General features: G+C 35.7%; 1 protein-coding gene across 1 annotated transcript; it reads left to right on the top strand.

Moving 5' to 3' along the window:
- The first annotated feature begins 16524 nt into the window (after window positions 1–16524).
- LOC141700436 (uncharacterized) lies at window positions 16525–17136 on the top strand. Its single transcript, XM_074504213.1, has one exon. It carries the CDS (start codon window positions 16525–16527, stop codon window positions 17134–17136), a length of 612 nt encoding a protein of 203 aa, XP_074360314.1.
- The last annotated feature ends 4535 nt before the right edge of the window (window positions 17137–21671 follow it).

Here is a 21671-nt window from a genome sequence, read left to right as displayed (position 1 = left end):
TGTGGCCCAAAATTGACCTGTAGGAAAGGGGTACCAAGAGGTGGTTAAAGAATGTTTAATTGCATGTACGTGATATTAACATGATAATTGTATCAATATATTGGGAAAGTGACTCTTATAGGGTGCAAAGTGACTCTAATATGGTGAAAAGTGACTTACATGGTTGATTAGAGCCAAAATGTGGAATAAAATTAACTTGTATGAAAGTGGCATTAATAGGCGGTAAAAGGATGTCAAATTGGATATATATGATGTTAACATGTTAATTGTTGTATATATGGTGGAACGTGACTCCTATAGGGTGAAAAATGACTCTGATATGGTGAAAAGTGACTTACATGGTTGATTAGAACCAAAATGTGGAAAAAAATTAATCTGTATGAAAGTAGAACTAAGAGGTGGTAAAATGATGTCAAATCGTATGTATATGATGTTAACATGTTAATTATACAAATATATGGTGGAAAGTGACTCATAAAGGGTGAAAAATGACTCTAATATGGTGAAAAGTGACTTACATGGTTAATTAGAACCAAAATGTGGACCAAAATTGACTTGTATGAATGTGCACTAAGAGGTGGTAAAAGGATTTCTAATTGCATGTACATGATGTTAACATGTTAATTGTACCAATATATGATGGCAAGTGACTCTTTTAAGGTGCAAAGTGACTCTAATATGGTGAGAAGTCACTTACATGATTGATTAGAGCCAAAATGCGGCCCAAAATTGACTTGTAGGAAAGGGGTACCAAGAGGTGGTTAAAGGATGTTTAATTGCATGTACATGATGTTAATATGTTAATTGTATCAATATATGGGGAAAGTGACTCTTATAGGGTGCAAAGTGACTCTAATATGGTGAAAAGTGACTTACCTGGTTGATTAGAGCCAAAATGTGGAATAAAATTAACTTGTATGAAAGTGGCATTAAAAGGGGGTAAAAGGATGTCAAATTGGATATATATGATGTTAACATGTTAATTGTTGTATATTTGGTGGAACGTGACTCCTATAGGGTGAAAAATGACTCTAATATGGTGAAAAGTGACTTACATGGTTGATTAGAACCAAAATGTGGAACAAAATTAATCTGTATGAATGTAGAACTAAGAGGTGGTAAAAGGATGTCAAATCGTATGTATATGATGTTAACATGTTAATTATACAAATATATGGTGGAAAGTGACTCATATAGGGTGCAAAATGACTCTAATATGGTGAAAAGTGACTTACATGGTTAATTAGAACCAAAATGTGGACCAAAATTGACTTGTATGAATGTGCACTAAGAGGTGGTAAAAGGATTTCTAATTGCATGTACATGATGTTAACATGTTAATTGTACCAATATATGATGGCAAGGGACTCTTATAAGGTGCAAAGTGACTCTAATATGGTGAGAAGTCACTTACATGATTGATTAGAGCCAAAATGCGGCCCAAAATTGACTTGTAGGAAAGGGGTACCAAGAGGTGGTTAAAGGATGTTTAATTACATGTACATGATGTTAACATGTTAATTGTATCAATATATGGGGAAAGTGACTCTTATAGGGTGGAAAGTGACTCTAATATGGTGAAAAGTGACTTACATGGTTGATTAGAGCCAAAATGTGGAATAAAATTAACTTGTATGAAAGTGGCATTAATAGGCGGTAAAAGGATGTCAAATTGGATATATATGATGTTAACATGTTAATTGTTGTATATATGGTGGAACGTGACTCCTATAGGGTGAAAAATGACTCTAATATGGTGAAAAGTGACTTACATGGTTGATTAGAACCAAAATGTGGAATAAAATTGATCTGTATGAAAGTAGAATTAGAGGTGGTAAAAGGATGTTAAATCGAATGTATATGACTTTAATATATTAATTGTCAAATATATGGTGGAAAGTGACTTATATAGGGTGCAAAATGACTCTAATATGGTGAAAAGTGACTTACATGGTTAATTAGAACCAAAATGTGGACCAAAATTGACTTGTATGGATGTGGCACTAAGAGGTGGTAAAAGGATTTCTAATTGCATGTACATGATGTTAACATGTTAATTGTAGCAATATATGATGGCAAGTGACTGTTATAAGGTGCAAAGTGACTCTAATATGGTGAGAAGTCACTTGCATGATTGATTAGAGCCAAAATGTGGCCCAAAATTGACCTGTAGGAAAGGGGTACCAAGAGGTGGTTAAAGAATGTTTAATTGCATGTACGTGATATTAACATGATAATTGTATCAATATATTGGGAAAGTGACTCTTATAGGGTGCAAAGTGACTCTAATATGGTGAAAAGTGACTTACATGGTTGATTAGAGCCAAAATGTGGAATAAAATTAGTATTTATGAAAGTGGCATTAATAGGCGGTAAAAGGATGTCAAATTGGATATATATGATGTTAACATGTTAATTGTTGTATATATGGTGGAACGTGACTCCTATAGTGTGAAAAATGACTCTAATATGGTGAAAAGTGACTTACATGGTTGATTAGAACCAAAATGTGGAAAAAAATTAATCTGTATGAAAGTAGAACTAAGAGGTGGTAAAATGATGTCAAATCGTATGTATATGATGTTAACATGTTAATTATACAAATATATGGTGGAAAGTGACTCATAAAGGGTGCAAAATGACTCTAATATGGTGAAAAGTGACTTACATGGTTAATTAGAACCAAAATGTGGCCCAAAATTGACTTGTATGAATGTGCACTAAGAGGTGGTAAAAGGATTTCTAATTGCATGTACATGATGTTAACATGTTAATTGTACCAATATATGATGGCAAGTGACTCTTTTAAGGTGCAAAGTGACTCTAATATGGTTAGAAGTCACTTACATGATTGATTAGAGCCAAAATGCGGCCCAAAATTGACTTGTAGGAAAGGGGTACCAAGAGGTGGTTAAAGGATGTTTAATTGCATGTACATGATGTTAACATGTTAATTGTATCAATATATGGGGAAAGTGACTCTTATAGGGTGCAAAGTGACTCTAATATGGTGAAAAGTGACTTACGTGGTTGATTAGAGCCAAAATGTGGAATAAAATTAACTTGTATAAAAGTGGCATTAATAGGCGGTAAAAGGATGTCAAATTGGATATATATGATGTTAACGTGTTAATTGTTGTATATATGGTGGAACGTGACTCCTATAGGGTGAAAAATGACTCTAATATGGTGAAAAGTGACTTACATGGTTGATTAGAATCAAAATGTGGAACAAAATTGATCTGTATGAAAGTAGAATTAAGAGGTGGTAAAAGGATGTCAAATCGGATGTATATGATGTAACATGTTAATTATACAAATAGATTGTGGAAAGTGACTCATATAGGGTGCAAAATGACTTTAGTATGGTGAAAAGTGACTTACATGGTTAATTAGAACCAAAATGTAGACCAAAACTGACTTGTATGAATGTGGCACTAAGAGGTTATAAAAGAATTTCTAATTGCATGTACATGATGTTAACATGTTAATTGTACCAATATATGATGGCAAGTGACTCTTATAAGGTGCAAAGTGACTCTAATATCGAGAGAAGTCACTTACATGATTTGTTTAGAGCCAAAATGTGGCCCAAAATTGACTTGTAGGAAAGGGGTACGAAGAGGTGGTTAAAGTATGTTTAATTGCATGTACGTGATATTAACATATTAATTGTATCAATATATGGGGAAAGTGACCCTTATAGGGTGCAAAGTGACTCTAATATGGTGAAAAGTGACTTACATGGTTGATTAGAGCTAAAATGTGGAATAAAATTAACTTGTGGTACCAAGAGGTGGTTAAAGGATGTTTAATTGCATGTACGTGATATTAACATGTTAATTGTATCAATATATGGGGAAAGTGACTCTTATAGGGTGCAAAGTGACTCTAATATGGTGAAAAGTGACTTACATGGTTGATTAGAGCCAAAATGTGGAATAAAATTAACTTGTATGAAAGTGGCATTAATAGGCGGTAAAAGGATGTCAAATTGGATATATATGATGTTAACATGTTAATTGTTGTATATATGGTGGAACGTGACTCCTATAGGGTGAAAAATGACTCTAATATGGTGAAAAGTGACTTACATGGTTGATTAGAACCAAAATGTGGAACAAAATTGATCCGTATGAAAGTAGAATTACGAGGTGGTAAAAGAATGTCAAATCGGATGTATATGACGTTAATATGTTAATTGTACAAATATATGGTGGAAAGTGACTCATATAGGGTGCAAAATGACTCTAATATGGTGAAAAGTGACTTACATGGTTAATTAGAACCAAAATGTGGACCAAAATTGACTTGTATGGATGTGGCACTGAGAGGTGGTAAAAGGATTTCTAATTGCATGTACATGATGTTAACATGTTAATTGTACCAATATATGATGGCAAGTGACTGTTTTAAGGTGCAAAGTGACTCTAATATGGTGAGAAGTCACTTGCATGATTGATTAGAGCCAAAATTTGGCCCAAAATTGACTTGTAGGAAAGGGGTACCAAGTGGTGGTTAAAGTATGTTTAATTGCATGTAAGTGATATTAACATGTTAATTGTATCAATATATGGGGAAAGTGACTCTTATAGGGTGCAAAGTGACTCTAATATGGTGAAAAGTGACTTACAAGGTTGATTAGAGCCAAAATGTGGAATAAAATTAGCTTGTATGAATGTGGCATTAATAAGTGGTAAAAGGATGTTAAATTTGATGTATATGATGTTAACATGTTAATTATTGTATATATGGTGGAAAGTGACTCTTATAGGGTGCAAAGTGACTCCAATATGGTGAAAAGTGACTTACATGGTTGATTAGAACCAAAATGTGGAACAAAATTGACCTGTATGAAAGTGGAACTAATAGGTGGTAAAAGGATGTCAAATTGGATGTATATGATGTTAACATGTTAATTGTTGTATATATGGTGAAAAGTGACTCTTATAGGGTGCAAAGTACTCTAATATGGTGAAAAGTGACTTACATGGTTGATTAGAGCCAAAATGTGGCCCAAAATTGACATGTACGAAAGGGGTACCAAGAGGTGGGTAAAGGATATTTAATTGCATGCACATGATATTAACATGTTAATTATATCAATATATGGGGAAAGTGACTCTTATAGGCTGCAAAGTGACTCTAATATGGTGAAAAGTGACTTACATGGTTGATTAGAGCCAAAATGTGGAATAAAATTTGCTTGTATGAATGTGGCATTAATAAGTGGTAAAAGGATGTTAAATTGGATGTATATGATGTTAACATGTTAATTATTGTATATATGGTGGAAAGTGACTCTTATAGGGTGCAAAGTGACTCCAATATGGTGAAAAGTGACTTACATGATTGATTAGAACCAAAATGTGGAACAAAATTGACCAGTATGAAAATGGAACTAATAGGTGGTAAAAGGATGTCAAATTGGATGTATATGATGTTTGCATGTTAATTATACAAATAGATTGTGGAAAGTGAGTCATATAGGGTGCAAAATGACTTTAATATGGTGAAAAGTGAATATATGGAGAAAGTGACTCTTATAGGGTGCAAAGTGACTCCAATATGGTGAAAAGTGACTTACATGGTTGATTAGAGCCAAAATGTGGAATAAAATTAGCTTGTATGAATGTGGCATTAATAAGTGGTAACAGGATGTTAAATTGGATGTATATGATGTTAACATGTTAATTATTGTATATATGGTGGAAAGTGACTCTTATAAGGTGCAAAGTGACTCCAATATGGTGAAAAGTGACTTACATGGTTGATCAGAACCAAAATATGGAACAAAATTGACCTGTATGAAAGTGGAACTAATAGGTGGTAAAAGGATGTCAAATTGGATGTATATGATGTTAGCATGTTAATTATACAATAGATTGTGGAAAGTGACGCATATAGGGTGCAAAATGACTTTAATATGGTGAAAAGTGACTTACATGGTTTATTAGAACCAAAATATGGACCAAAACTGACTTGTATGAATGTGGCACTAAGAGGTTGTAAAAGGATTTCTAATTGCATGTACATGATGTTAACATATTAATTGTACCAATATATGATGGTAAGTGACTCCTATAAGGTGCAAAGTGACTCTAATATGGTGAGAAGTCACTTACATGATTGATTGGAGCCAAAATACGGCCCAAAATTGACTTGTAGGAAAGGGGTACCAAGAGCTGGTTAAAGGATGTTTAATTGCATGTACATGATGTTAACATGTTAATTGTATCAATATATGGGGAAAGTGACTCTTATAGGGTGCAAAGTGACTCTAATATGGTGAAAAGTGACTTACATGGTTGATTAGAGACAAAATGTGGAATAATATTAATTTGTATGAAAGTGGCATTAAAAGGGGTTAAAAGGATGTCAAATTGGATATATATGATGTTTACATGTTAATTGTTGTATATATGGTGGAAAGTGACTTCTATAGGGTGCAAAATGACTCTAATATGGTGAAAAGTGACTTACATGGTTGATTAGAACCAAAATGTGGAACAAAATTGATCTGTATGAAAGTAGAATTAAGAGGTGGTAAAAGGATGTCAAATCGGATGTATATGATGTTAACATGTTAATTATACAAATATATGGTGGAAAGTGACTCATATAGGGTGCAAAATGACTCTAATATGGTGGAACGTGACTTACATGGTTAATTAGAACCAAAATGTGGACCAAAATTGACTTGTATGAATGTGGCACTAAGAGGTGGTAAAAGGATTTTCAATTGCATGTACATGATGTTAACATGTTAATTGTGCCAATATATGATGGCAAGTGACTCTTATAAGGTGCAAAGTGACTCTAATCTGGTGAGAAGTCACTTACATGATTAATTAGAGCCAAAATGTGACCAAAATTGACTTGTAGGAAAGGGGTACCAAGAGGTGGTTAAAGGATGTTTAATTGCATGTACATGATATTAACATGTTAATTGTATCAATATACGGGGAAAGTGACTCTTATAGGGTGCAAAGTGACTCCAATATGGTGAAAAGTGACTTACATGGTTGATTAGAGCCAAAATGTGGAATAAAATTAGCTTGTATGAATGTGGCATTAATAAGTGGTAAGAGGATGTTAAATTGGATGTATATGATGTTAACATGTTAATTATTGTATATATAGTGGAAAGTGACTCTTATAGGGTGCAAAGTGACTCCAATATGGTGAAAAGTGACTTACATGGTTGATCAGAACCAAAATGTGGAACAAAATAGACCTGTATGAAAGTGGAACTAATAGGTGGTAAAAGGATGTCAAATTGGATGTATATGATGTTAGCATGTTAATTTTACAAATAGATTGTGGAAAGTGACTCAGATAGGGTGCAAAATGACTTTAATATGGTGAAAAGTGACTTACATGGTTTATTAGAACCAAAATGTGGACCAAAACTGACTTGTATGAATGTGGCACTAAAAGGTTGTAAAAGGATTTCTAATTGCATGTACATGATGTTAACATATTAATTGTACCAATATATGATGGCAAGTGACTCTTATAAGGTGCAAAGTGACTCTAATATGGTGAGAAGTCACTTACATGATTGATTAGAGCTAAAATGTGGCCCAAAATTGACTTGTAGGAAAGGGGTACCAAGAGGTGGTTAAAGGATGTTTAATTGCATGTACATGATGTTAACATGTTAATTGTATCAATATATGGGGAAAGTGACTCTTATTGGGAGCAAAGTGACTCTAATATGGTGAAAAGTGACTTACATGGTTGATTAGAGCCAAAATATGGAATAATATTAACTTGTATGAAAGTGGCATTAAAAGGTGTTAAAAGGATGTCAAATTGGATATATATGATGTTAACATGTTAATTGTTGTATATATGGTGGAAAGTGACTCCTATAGGGTGCAAAATGACTCTAATATGGTGAAAAGTGACTTACATGGTTGATTAGAACCAAAATGTGGAACAAAATTGATCTGTATGAAAGTAGAATTAAGAGGTGGTAAAAGGATGTCAAATCGGATGTATATGATGTTAACATGTTAATTATACAAATATATGGTGGAAAGTGACTCATATAGGGTGCAAAATGACTCTAATATGGTGAAAAGTGACTTACATGGTTAATTAGAACCAGAATGTGGACCAAAATTGACTTGTATGAATGTGGCACTAAGAGGTGGTAAAAGGATTTTTAATTGCATGTACATGATGTTAACATGTTAATTGTACCAATATATGATGGCAAGTGACTCTTATAAGGTGCAAAGTGACTCTAATATGGTGAGAAGTCACTTACATGATTAATTAGAGCCAAAATTTGACCAAAATTGACTTGTAGGAAAGGGGTACCAAGAGGTGGTTAAAGGATGTTTAATTGCATGTACATGATATTAACATGTTAATTGTATCAATATATGGGGAAAGTGACTCTTATAGGGTGCAAAGTGACTCCAATATGGTGAAAAGTGACTTACATGGTTGATTAGAGCCAAAATGTGGAATAAAATTAGCTTGTATGAATGTGGCATTAATAAGTGGTAAAATGATGTTAAATTGGATGTATATGATGTTAACATGTTAATTATTGTATATATGGTGGAAAGTGACTCTTATAGGGTGCAAAGTGACTCCAATATGGTGAGAAGTGACTTACATCGTTGATTAGAACCAAAATGTGGAACAAAATTGACCTGTATGAAAGTGGAACTAATAGGTGGTAAAAGGATGTCAAATTGGATGTATATGATGTTAGCATGTTAATTATACAAATAGATTGTGGAAAGTGACTCATATAGGGTGCAAAATGACTTTAATATGGTGAAAAGTGACTTACATGGTTTATTAAACCAAAATGTGGACCAAAACTGACTTGTATGAATGTGGCACTAAGAGGTTGTAAAAGGATTTCTAATTGCATGTACTTAACATATTAATTGTACCAATATATGATGGCAAGTGACTCTTATAAGGTGAAAAGTGACTCTAATATGGTGAGAAGTCACTTACATGATTGATTAGAGCTAAAATGCGGTCCAAAATTGACTTGTAAGAAAGGGGTACCAAGAGGTGGTTAAAGGATGTTTAATTGCATGTACATGATGTTAACATGTTAATTGTATCAATATATGGGGAAAGTGACTGTTATAGGGTGCAAAGTGACTCTAATATGGTGAAAAGTGACTTACATGGTTGATTAGAGCCAAAATGTGGAATAATATTAACTTGTATGAAAGTGGCATTAAAAGGGGTTAAAAGGATGTCAAATTGGATATATATGATGTTAACATGTTAATTTTTGTATATATGGTGGAAAGTGACTCCTATAGGGTGCAAAATGACTCTAATATGGTGAAAAGTGACTTACATGATTGATTAGAACCAAAATGTGGAACAAAATTGATCTGTATGAAAGTAGAATTAAGAGGTGGTAAAAGGATGTCAAATCGGATGTATATGATGTTAACATGTTAATTATACAAATATATGGTGGAAAGTGACTCATATAGGGTGCAAAATGACTCTAATATGGTGAAAAGTGACTTACATGGTTAATTAGAAGCAAAATATGGACCAAAATTGACTTGTATGAATGTGGCACTAAGAGGTTGTAAAAGGATTTTTAATTGCATGTACATGATGTAAACATGTTAATTGTACCAATATATGATGGCAAGTGACTCTTATAAGGTGCAAAGTGTCTCTAATATGGTGAGAAGTCACTTACATGATTGATTAGAGCCAAAATGTGCCCAAAATTGACTTGTAGGAAAGGGGTACCAAGAGGTGGTTAAAGGATGTTTAATTGCATGTACGTGAAATTAACATGTTAATTGTATCAATATATGGGGAAAGTGACTCTTATGGGGTGCAAAGTGACTCTAATATGGTGAAAAGTGACTTACATGGTTGATTAGAGCCAAAATGTGGAATAAAATTAACTTGTATGAAAGTGGCATTAATAGGCGGTAAAAGGATGTCAAATTGGATATATATGATGTTAACATGTTAATTGTTGTATATATGGTGGAACGTGACTCCTATAGGGTGAAAAATGACTCTAATGTGGTGAAAAGTGACTTACATGGTTGATTAGAACCAAAATGTGGAACAAAATTGATCTGTATGAAAGTAGAATTAAGAGGTGGTAAAAGGATGTCAAATCGGATGTATATGATGTTAACATGTTAATTATACATATAGATTGTGGAAAGTGAGTTATATAGGGTGCAAAATGACTCTAATATGGTGAAAAGTGACTTACATGGTTAATTAGAACCAGAATGTGGACCAAAATTGACTTGTATTAATGTGGCACTAAAAGGTGGTAAAAGGATTTTTAATTGCATGCACATGATGTTAACATGTTAATTGTACCAATATATGATGGCAAGTGACTCTTATAAGGTACAAAGTGACTCTAATATGGTGAGAAGTCACTTACATGATTGATTAGAGCCAAAATGTGCCCAAAATTGACTTGTAGTAAAGGGGTACGAAGAGGTGGTTAAAGGATGTTTAATTGCATGTACATGATATTAACATGTTAATTGTATCAATATATGGGGAAAGTGACTCTTATAGGGTGCAAAGTGACTCCAATATGGTGAAAAGTGACTTACATTGTTGATTAGAGCCAAAATGTGGAATAAAATTAGCTTGTATGAATGTGGCATTAATAAGTGGTAAAAGGATGTTAAATTGGATGTATATGATGTTAACATGTTAATTATTGTATATATGGTGGAAAGTGACTCTTATAGGGTGCAAAGTGACTCCAGTATGGTGAAAAGTGACTTACATGGTTGATTGTAACCAAAATGTGGAACAAAATTGACCTGTAGGAAAGTGGAACTAATAGGTGGTAAAAGGATGTCAAATTGGATGTATATGATGTTAGCATGTTAATTATACAAATAGATTGTGGAAAGTGACTCATATAGGGTGCAAAATGACTTTAATATGGTGAAAAGTGACTTACATGGTTTATTAGAAGCAAAATGTGGACCAAAACTGACTTTTATTAATGTGGCACTAAGAGGTTGTAAAAGGATTTCTAATTGCATGTACATGATGTTAACATATTAATTGTACCAATATATGATGGCAAGTGACTCTTATAAGGTGCAAAGTGACTCTAAACACTATATTTCTTATATTCTATAATTTTTTTAGTTTTTTTTGGTTTCTATGGATCAGAACTTAGACTCTTCTGATGTTAACTTGCGGCTGTGGAAATTTCAAGAATGTGGTTTCACAAGGTTTGAAGCAATGTATTTTCTTATAAACGACAAGGTTATTCAAGCAGATCGGGAGAAACGCTATGATATAGTGCAGAGCTTGGGTTTTTCGAGACCACAAGCGAAGAAAATTGTAGATGATAAGGATGATTTTGCTAAATTGAGAGACTCTACTCTCAAATTACTCAAAGAAGGCAATGATCTAATTCATAGCTTGAAGGAGAAATATGGGGATGACATTTCTGATTCGAAGTGTATTGCTGCCTCAAGAAAAAGGGGTTTTGCAGGGAATATTGATTATTCTTATGGTCGTCTCCTTGCTAAGGATTCACATTCTTCTAAGAAAGGGCAGTATAAGGTGCTTAGGCTTCGAGGAGGAGCGGGTGTTGGTGAATCTGGTGTAGAGGGTGATATTGGTCTTGAAGTTCTGAGGCTCAGAGGGGGTATGGCGTCCCTAGGTTCGGACTGTGATTCTGACGGGGTCCCGGGCTTCTTGCAAGGTCTTTATGAGGAGGATAGTTTGGATCTCCTCTATGCTCGTAGAGAAGTAGAAGATTTCCCAATTTTACTCCCTAGTGAGGAGGCAAAGGAAGATGTGTTTTTTAACAAGAATGAGGTGCCAGCTGGAGGAGTTAGGATAGATGAAGCTAAGGAGGAGCTAGCCTATAACATAGATTCAGAGGGGATTCTTAGTCCGGAGTCGGCGAGAAGATGGGTGAATAAGGATGCAGAAGTTGAGGTGAGGCCGAGCTCTCTTGAGGGAGGAATCCCGGTGGTTAAGGAGGATGTGGTTGTAGAGGATTATTTCAGCTCGGAAGAGGATGGGGGTTTAGAATCGGATAGGGAGAAATTGGAGAGGTTCACGGTGAGCAGAGCTTCAAAGTTGGCTTTTCTATCGAACAAAAATGAGAGGGAAGATTTGGTTAAAGCTAGGCGACATAGTTTGTTCCTGGAAAGCTTACTTCATAAACATGGTATTTCCTTCGTGGAGGAAGAAATTGCGGCTTTAAAGGTTGATAAAGAATTTAATGGTAATGTGCAAGGATCAGGGGGAAGTCTGGAAAGGGATGATTTAGGATTTCCAGTTCGTAAGTCTGCTAATGCAGACAAGGTGTTTGAAAATTTGCCTTTGAAAACCGCAGAGGCTGTTTCATCTAAGGGGGGAGTTTCGGGCTCCAAAAATGACATAGGTGAAGAGATTAGCCCTGTCCCAAAATCTCAGAACTTGGGAGAGGGGAAATCATGGTCTAGGGTTGTTAAAGATGCGCCCCCTGCTACTGTTGTTTTTGACTTTATGCCTTTGGAGGAAGGAGCCTCGTTGATCTCTCCTCCCGATGAGGAATTAGTTAAGGGGAATGAAAAATTCTCAAACTGTGTTGTCGGTACCTTTACCAAGTTTGCAGCTCCTTTTAATGTTGTTCAGGAATTTGCGATGAAACTTTGGGAGAAGAAGGGGCTATTGTCGGTTGCTCAGAAAAGTAGTCATATTTTTATCTTCAAGTTTTCATCAGATGTTGCTAAGCATGAGATGCTATCAAGGGGAACTTGGTACTTGGGAAAAAAGCCTATGGTAGTGACCTCGTGGGGTGGTTTGGGAAATTTGGGTAAGGTGAAAAGCATCCCTCTATGGGTGAAAATCTCTAATATCCCGGATAGTTACTGGACTCAAAAAGGATTGAGCAGACTTGCGAGTGTGGTTGGGCCGCCGTTGTGTGCAGATAGTTTAACGTCGAAGTTAGAGGTGTTACCTTTTGCACGGCTTTGTGTAAATTATGATTTGGGTAAACCCCTCCCTAACTCTGTAAAAGTTGATACTCTTGACCCCTTAACGAATGATCGTTCTGTGTCTGAGGTGTTTTTTTCTTATCCGAATAAACCATTGATGTGTAATGGTTGTAGCTCGTTAGGTCATCCTATAGGAGCCTGTCCAAATGTGACTCGTTCTTGGGTTCAAAAACCGAAACCTAAATCTCATGAAGAGCATACTGTGCCTGTTGAATCTACAACCACTACTGAAGCTACTTCAAATGAGAGGAGTTCCACCGCTGCTGAAGCCCCTGTTACTGTTAAGGAGGTGTGCTTGGATAAGCTTGATAAGATGGAGTCTCTGGGTAATTCAGCAGTTCAAACTGAGGATGCAAACTCCAAGCCAAATGATGGCTGGCAAACTGTTAAGCGGAAATCCTCAGCTGTTGCAAAGAAGGATGCTCCTTTGCCACTTTTTAGCTCTATCTCCCGTGCGATGTCTAAATCTCAGAAGCAAAATAACAATAAGAAGGCAAAGCAGGGCAGGGGGAAGGGCTCCCCATCCTAAATTTTCTTTTGGATGGATTTTTGTTCCTACAATATCAGAGGGCTTAATAATAAGATTTCTTTTGCTAGAGATTTCATCTCTAATTTTAATTTTGGCCTAATTGCCCTCTTGGAAACTCATGTCAAACAGGAATTGGCCAATTCTATTTCTTTTTCTATTGCTCCTAGATTTAGATGGTTTTTCAATTATGATAGCCACTATAATGGTAGAATATGGCTAGGGTGGGATCCAAATTTGTGGGATGTTCGTATTTTGGCTTCTAATGCTCAACATGTTTCGTGTTCTGTAACAAAAATTGGATCTAATAAGAGTTTCTTTGCTTCTTTTATTTATGCTTTTAATACTGCGGTTGATAGACGTCAACTTTGGAGTGGAGTGTTAGATTTTCATTCTAGTAACCTCAGCAACTCTGAGGCTCCTTGGGTTTTACTTGGAGATTTTAATGTCTGCCTGCATGGCTCTGAAATTGAAGGAGGGAGTCGGTCTTTTAATGCTGGAATGGGGGAGTTTAAGAATTTTCTTAATGATGCAGGGCTGTTGGACCTTAACTTCACTGGCAAATTGCATACTTGGTGGGATGGTAACATTTCTGCCCCTCTCTTTAAAAAATTGGACCGTATTCTTATCAATGAGCACTGGTTACATCTTTTCCCCGCCTCTAGAGCTCTTTTTCTAGAACGTGGGCTATCTGATCACTGCCCAGGTGTGGTTTTCTTAGGTGAAGCTCTCGAAAGAATTCATAAACCTTTTCAAGTATTCCAGCATGTTATCAATTCTCCAGACTTTTCAGCCATTGTGTCTGATGCATGGAATTTTGCTGTGGATGGAGATCCCTGGTATGTGGTCTCTACTAAGCTTAAGCGGGTAAAGATTGCTCTAAAGGGTCTTAATAGGGAAAAGGGAAATCTTCACACTCTGGTGGACGAAGCTCGGACAAACCTCAAAAATTTCCAGAATGCCTTGCCGGATTGTCCGTCCTCTGACCAACTTCTGGAGGAGGCTGGGTATTGTGCTGCTTTATCCTTGGCTCTTCATAATGAGGAGGTTTTCCTAAGGCAGAAATCTAGGGTAAACTGGTTAAAAGCTGGGGATAACAATAATCGGTTTTTCTTTAACTCTTGTAAAAGCAGATGGAATGTAAATAAGCTGCTTGCGCTAGAGGATGAACACGGAGAGGTCTTTACTTCTCACAAGGACATTTCTATGCTTGCAGTAAATTATTTTTCAAATCTGCTTGGTAAGTCTAGCAATGTTACCCCTTTCGACAGCTCTGTTCCTTTGGTCCAACTCTCAGAGTTAGATAGGAGTAACCTCATCACTCCGTTTCCTCTGGAGGAAATTCTGCTCACTTTCAAGCGGATGGCAAAAAATAAAAGCCCGGGTCCTGATGGCTTTACTGCGGAGTTCTTTGTGGCGGCTTGGAATATTGTTGCTTCTGACATTTCCATGGCAATTCTCCATTTTTTTCCAGACTATGCTTCTCCCTAGGAGCATAAATGCTACAGCCATTGCGCTTATTCCGAAATATGAGGGTGCTTCTAATATTACTCACTTTCGACCCATCTCATGCTGCAACACAATTTACAAGTGCATTTCTAAGATGTTGGCTTCTCGACTCAAAGGAATTATGCCAAGCATTATCTCTCTAAACCAATCCGCTTTTATTCCTGGGCGCCGCATGGGTGATAATATAATGTTAGCTCAATCTTTGTGCACTGATTATCACAAGCAATCAGGCACTCCTAGATGTGCTATAAAGCTGGACATCCGGAAAGCTTTTGACTCCTTAAGCTGGGATTTTCTTTTTTCTGCTTTGCAAGCTATGGGCTTCCCGGAGATTTTTATAGGCTGGATTTGTGGCTGTTATTTGCAGTGCTATGGTCTCGATTAAGATTAATGGATCTCTTGAAGGGTTTTTTAAGAGCAAGAGTGGCCTTCGGCAAGGAGATCCCCTATCTCCCTACCTTTTTGTTATCGCCATGGAGGTCTTGTCTAGCATTCTGAAGCATGATTTAAGTTCCAATCCAGATTTCTCTTTTCATTGGCGCACTAAGGAGCTTGGCTTATCTCACCTTCTATTTGCGAATGACCTTTTTCTCTTCTGTAAAGGGGACACAGCCTCGATCTCTGCTATAAATCTCTCTGTTTCAAGATTCTCCAGAATGTCTAATCTGGTGCCTAACCCAAGTAAAAGTTTTTGTTTCTTTTGCAATGTCCAAGAAGAAATTATTAACTTAGCTCTTTCGAGCACTGGGTTTCAGCTTGGAAATTTTCCTCTTACCTATCTTGGCTTGCCTCTCATTACTGGCCGCCTTAAAGCTCAAGATTGTACCCAGATTATTCAGAAACTTTGTTTCCGAATTGAATCCTGGACAACCCGTTTTCTGTCCTTCGCTGGTAGACTGCTCCTGATCAAGTCCGTCCTTTTTAGCATGCAAAGTTACTGGGCTTCTTATCTCTTTCTCCCCAATGGAGTTTTGAGTAAATTAAGGTCTCTCTTTTCCGGTTTCCTTTGGGGAGGTAAAGTAAATGTGCACTGTCACCATAAGGTATCGTGGGAAATATGTTGTTTGCCAAAAGCGGAGGGGGGTTTGGGCATTAGAGACCTAAAGACTTGGAACAAAGCGGCCCTTTTCTTTCAAATTTGGCGATTATCTAAACCCCATGCAGACTCATTGTGGATCTTATGGCTTCGGGTGAGTTTTTTCAAAAATAGATCCTTTTGGACGGCAAATGTGCCATCTAGTACGCCTTGGTGCATTAAAATGATAATGAAATACAGAGAAGAGGCGTGTCGATCTCTGCATTTTTCTGTGGGGCATAACTCCAGGTTCTCGCTATGGCATGACCCCTGGTTAAATCATGAATCCCTTTTCCTCGAAGCTAGGAGGTGATATCATTTCCCTGTCGGAATCTTTCTACCATGCTCCTATCTGTTCCATCATTGAAAATCGAGTTTGGCACCTCCCATCTTCTAACCATGTCTCAGTCATGGAGCTTCGTAGGCTTATTTTGAGCATTCCTATAACCTATGTGGACAAAGTCTCCTGGGAAGGTCTTGACAATCCTACAGTTTCCAGTATTTGGAACTCAATTCGGAGTACAGCCGCTCCTCCTCCCTGGCTTCCAGCAGTTTGGCATCGTGTTAGCATTCCAAAATGCTCCTTTACAATGTGGCTTGCCATGCAGAATCGTCTTCTGACAAAAGACATTATGATTCATTTCGGTTTTAATGTTAGCCCCACTTGTGTTCTCTGCTACAGTAATGTGGAATCTAATCGGCATATGGATTGTCCTTATTCTTATTTAATTCTCAAAGGATGCCCTTTCAATATAAATATTGATTGGGATGCATGGCAAGTGGGAAATTTTATTGATGGTCGAGTTTCTGTTTTTACAAAACATCTTGTCTGGCTTTACATTGATGTGGCAGTTTATTCAATTTGGAGAGAGAGAAATCAAAGAATTCATCATAGTGGAAGCGGTAATGTGGATACAACTGTTGGCTTAGTAAAGCGCATGGTTCGAGAAAAGCTTGCAACTACTGTAGGTTTTCAGAAGCAAATTAGAAACGATCCCTCCCTGGCTAGATACTTTTATTAACTAATTTCTAGTTTTGTTAGTTTTGTTGTTTAGCTGTTTGAAGCTTTTTCTCTGTCTCCTCTAGCTGTTGCTTGCTAGTCTTGCTTCTAGATTTTTTCTAGTTTAGCAGATAGCTGTTTGGTTCTCGGGGGTATGCCCCTTTGTTTTTTGTACCTTTCTGGTCTTAATAAAATTCTTTAATTATCAAAAAAAAAAAAAAAAAGAAGTCACTTACATGACTGATTAGAGCCAAAATGCGGTCCAAAATTGACTTGTAAGAAAGGGGTACCAAGAGGTGGTTAAAGGATGTTTAATTGCATGTACATGATGTTAACATGTTAATTGTATCAATATATGGGGAAAGTGACTGTTATAGGGTGCAAAGTGACTCTAATATGGTGAAAAGTGACTTACATGGTTGATTAGAGCCAAAATATGGAATAATATTAACTTGTATGAAAGTGGCATTAAAAGGGGTTAAAAGGATGTCAAATTGGATATATATGATGTTAACATGTTAATTTTTGTATATATGGTGGAAAGTGACTCCTATAGGGTGCAAAATGACTCTAATATGGTGAAAAGTGACTTACATGATTGATTAGAACCAAAATGTGGAACAAAATTGATCTGTATGAAAGTAGAATTAAGAGGTGGTAAAAGGATGTCAAATCGGATGTATATGATGTTAACATGTTAATTATACAAATATATGGTGGAAAGTGACTCATATAGGGTGCAAAATGACTCTAATATGGTGAAAAGTGACTTACATGGTTAATTAGAAGCAAAATGTGGACCAAAATTGACTTGTATGAATGTGGCACTAAGAGGTTGTAAAAGGATTTTTAATTGCATGTACATGATGTAAACATGTTAATTGTACCAATATATGATGGCAAGCGACTCTTATAAGGTGCAAAGTGACTCTAATATGGTGAGAAGTCACTTACATGATTGATTAGAGCCAAAATGTGCCCAAAATTGACTTGTAGGAAAGGGGTACCAAGAGGTGGTTAAAGGATGTTTAATTGCATGTACGTGATATTAACATGTTAATTGTATCAATATATGGGGAAAGTGACTCTTATGGGGTGCAAAGTGACTCTAATATGGTGAAAAGTGACTTACATGGTTGATTAGAGCCAAAATGTGGAATAAAATTAACTTGTATGAAAGTGGCATTAATAGGCGGTAAAAGGATGTCAAATTGGATATATATGATGTTAACATGTTAATTGTTGTATATATGGTGGAACGTGACTCCTATAGGGTGAAAAATGACTCTAATGTGGTGAAAAGTGACTTACATGGTTGATTAGAACCAAAATGTGGAACAAAATTGATCTGTATGAAAGTAGAATTAAGAGGTGGTAAAAGGATGTCAAATCGGATGTATATGATGTTAACATGTTAATTATACATATAGATTGTGGAAAGTGAGTTATATAGGGTGCAAAATGACTCTAATATGGTGAAAAGTGACTTACATGGTTAATTAGAACCAGAATGTGGACCAAAATTAACTTGTATTAATGTGGCACTAAAAGGTGGTAAAAGGATTTTAATTGCATGCACATGATGTTAACATGTTAATTGTACCAATATATGATGGCAAGTGACTCTTATAAGGTACAAAGTGACTCTAATATGGTGAGAAGTCACTTACATGATTGATTAGAGCCAAAATGTGCCCAAAATTGACTTGTAGTAAAGGGGTACGAAGAGGTGGTTAAAGGATGTTTAATTGCATGTACATGATATTAACATGTTAATTGTATCAATATATGGGGAAAGTGACTCTTATAGGGTGCAAAGTGACTCCAATATGGTGAAAAGTGACTTACATTGTTGATTAGAGCCAAAATGTGGAATAAAATTAGCTTGTATGAATGTGGCATTAATAAGGGGTAAAAGGATGTTAAATTGGATGTATATGATGTTAACATGTTAATTATTGTATATATGGTGGAAAGTGACTCTTATAGGGTGCAAAGTGACTCCAGTATGGTGAAAAGTGACTTACATGGTTGATTGTAACCAAAATGTGGAACAAAATTGACCTGTAGGAAAGTGGAACTAATAGGTGGTAAAAGGATGTCAAATGGGATGTATATGATGTTAGCATGTTAATTATACAAATAGATTGTGGAAAGTGACTCATATAGGGTGCAAAATGACTTTAATATGGTGAAAAGTGACTTACATGGTTTATTAGAAGCAAAATGTGGACCAAAACTGACTTTTATTAATGTGGGACTAAGAGGTTGTAAAAGGATTTCTAATTGCATGTACATGATGTTAACATATTAATTGTACCAATATATGATGGCAAGTGACTCTTATAAGGTGCAAAGTGACTCTAATATGGTGAGAAGTCACTTACATGACTGATTAGAGCCAAAATGCGGTCCAAAATTGACTTGTAAGAAAGGGGTACCAAGAGGTGGTTAAAGGATGTTTAATTGCATGTACATGATGTTAACATGTTAATTGTATCAATATATGGGGAAAGTGACTGTTATAGGGTGCAAAGTGACTCTAATATGGTGAAAAGTGACTTACATGGTTGATTAGAGCCAAAATGTGGAATAATATTAACTTGTATGAAAGTGGCATTAAAAGAGGTTAAAAGGATGTCAAATTGGATATATATGATGTTAACATGTTAATTTTTGTATATATGGTGGAAAGTGATTCCTATAGGGTGCAAAATGACTCTAATATGGTGAAAAGTGACTTACATGATTGATTAGAACCAAAATGTGGAACAAAATTGATCTGTATGAAAGTAGAATTAAGAGGTGGTAAAAGGATGTCAAATCGGATGTATATGATGTTAACATGTTAATTATACAAATATATGGTGGAAAGTGACTCATATAGGGTGCAAAATGACTCTAATATGGTGAAAAGTGACTTACATAGTTAATTAGAAGCAAAATGTGGACCAAAATTGACTTGTATGAATGTGGCACTAAGAGGTTGTAAAAGGATTTTTAATTGCATGTACATGATGTAAACATGTTAATTGTACCAATATATGATGGCAAGTGACTCTTATAAGGTGCAAAGTGACTCTAATATGGTGAGAAGTCAATTACATGATTGATTAGAGCCAAAATGTGCCCAAAATTGACTTGTAGGAAAGGGGTACCAAGAGGTGGTTAAAGGATGTTTAATTGCATGTACGTGAAATTAACATGTTAATTGTATCAATATATGGGGAAAGTGACTCTTATGGGGTGCAAAGTGACTCTAATATGGTGAAAAGTGACTTACATGGTTGATTAGAGCCAAAATGTGGAATAAAATTAACTTGTATGAAAGTGGCATTAATAGGCGGTAAAAGGATGTCAAATTGGATATATATGATGTTAACATGTAATTGTTGTATATATGGTGGACGTGACTCCTATATAGGGTGAAAAATGACTCTAATGTGGTGAAAAGTGACTTACATGGTTGATTAGAACCAAAATGTGGAACAAAATTGATCTGTATGAAAGTAGAATTAAGAGGTGGTAAAAGGATGTCAAATCGGATGTATATGATGTTAACATGTTAATTATACATATAGATTGTGGAAAGTGAGTTATATAGGGTGCAAAATGACTCTAATATGGTGAAAAGTGACTTACATGGTTAATTAGAACCCAGAATGTGGACCAGAAATTAACTGTATTAATGGGCACCAAAAGGTGGTAAATAGGATTTTTATTGCATGCACATGATGTTACATGTTAATTGATACCAATATATGATGGCAATTGACTCTTATAAGGTACAACAGTGACTCTCTAATATGGTGGAGAAGTCACTTACATGAATGATTAGAGCCAAAATGTGCCCAAATTGACTTGTAGGTAAAGGGGGTACGAAGAGGGTGGTTAAAGATGTTTAATTGCATGTAACATGATCTTAACAATGTTAATTGTATCACTATATTGGGGAAAGTGACAGCGATATAGGTGCAAGTGACTCCAATAGGGTGAAAAGTGACTTACATTGTATGATTAGAGCCAAATGTGGAATAAAATATAGCTCTTGTATGAAGTGGCATTAATAAGGGTAAAAGGATGTTAAATTGGATGTATATGATGTTAACATGTTAATTATGTATATATGGTGGAAAGTGACTCTTATAGGGTGCAAAGTGACTCCAGTATGGTGAAAAGTGACTTACATGGTTGATTGTAACCAAAATGTGGAACAAAATTGACCTGTAGGAAAGTGGAACTAATAGGTGGTAAAAGGATGTCAAATGGGATGTATATGATGTTAGCATGTTAATTATACAAATAGATTGTGGAAAGTGACTCATATAGGGTGCAAAATGACTTTAATATGGTGAAAAGTGACTTACATGGTTTATTAGAAGCAAAATGTGGACCAAAACTGACTTTTATTAATGTGGCACTAAGAGGTTGTAAAAGGATTTCTAATTGCATGTACATGATGTTAACATATTAATTGTACCAATATATGATGGCAAGTGACTCTTATAAGGTGCAAAGTGACTCTAATATGGTGAGAAGTCACTTACATGACTGATT

This window comes from Apium graveolens, unplaced genomic scaffold (genome assembly GCF_009905375.1).
Source record: "Apium graveolens cultivar Ventura unplaced genomic scaffold, ASM990537v1 ctg2339, whole genome shotgun sequence".
Taxonomy (NCBI): Eukaryota; Viridiplantae; Streptophyta; class Magnoliopsida; order Apiales; family Apiaceae; genus Apium; species Apium graveolens.
Note: the sequence above shows the minus strand (reverse complement) of the source record. Positions and strands in the feature narration are given on the sequence as shown.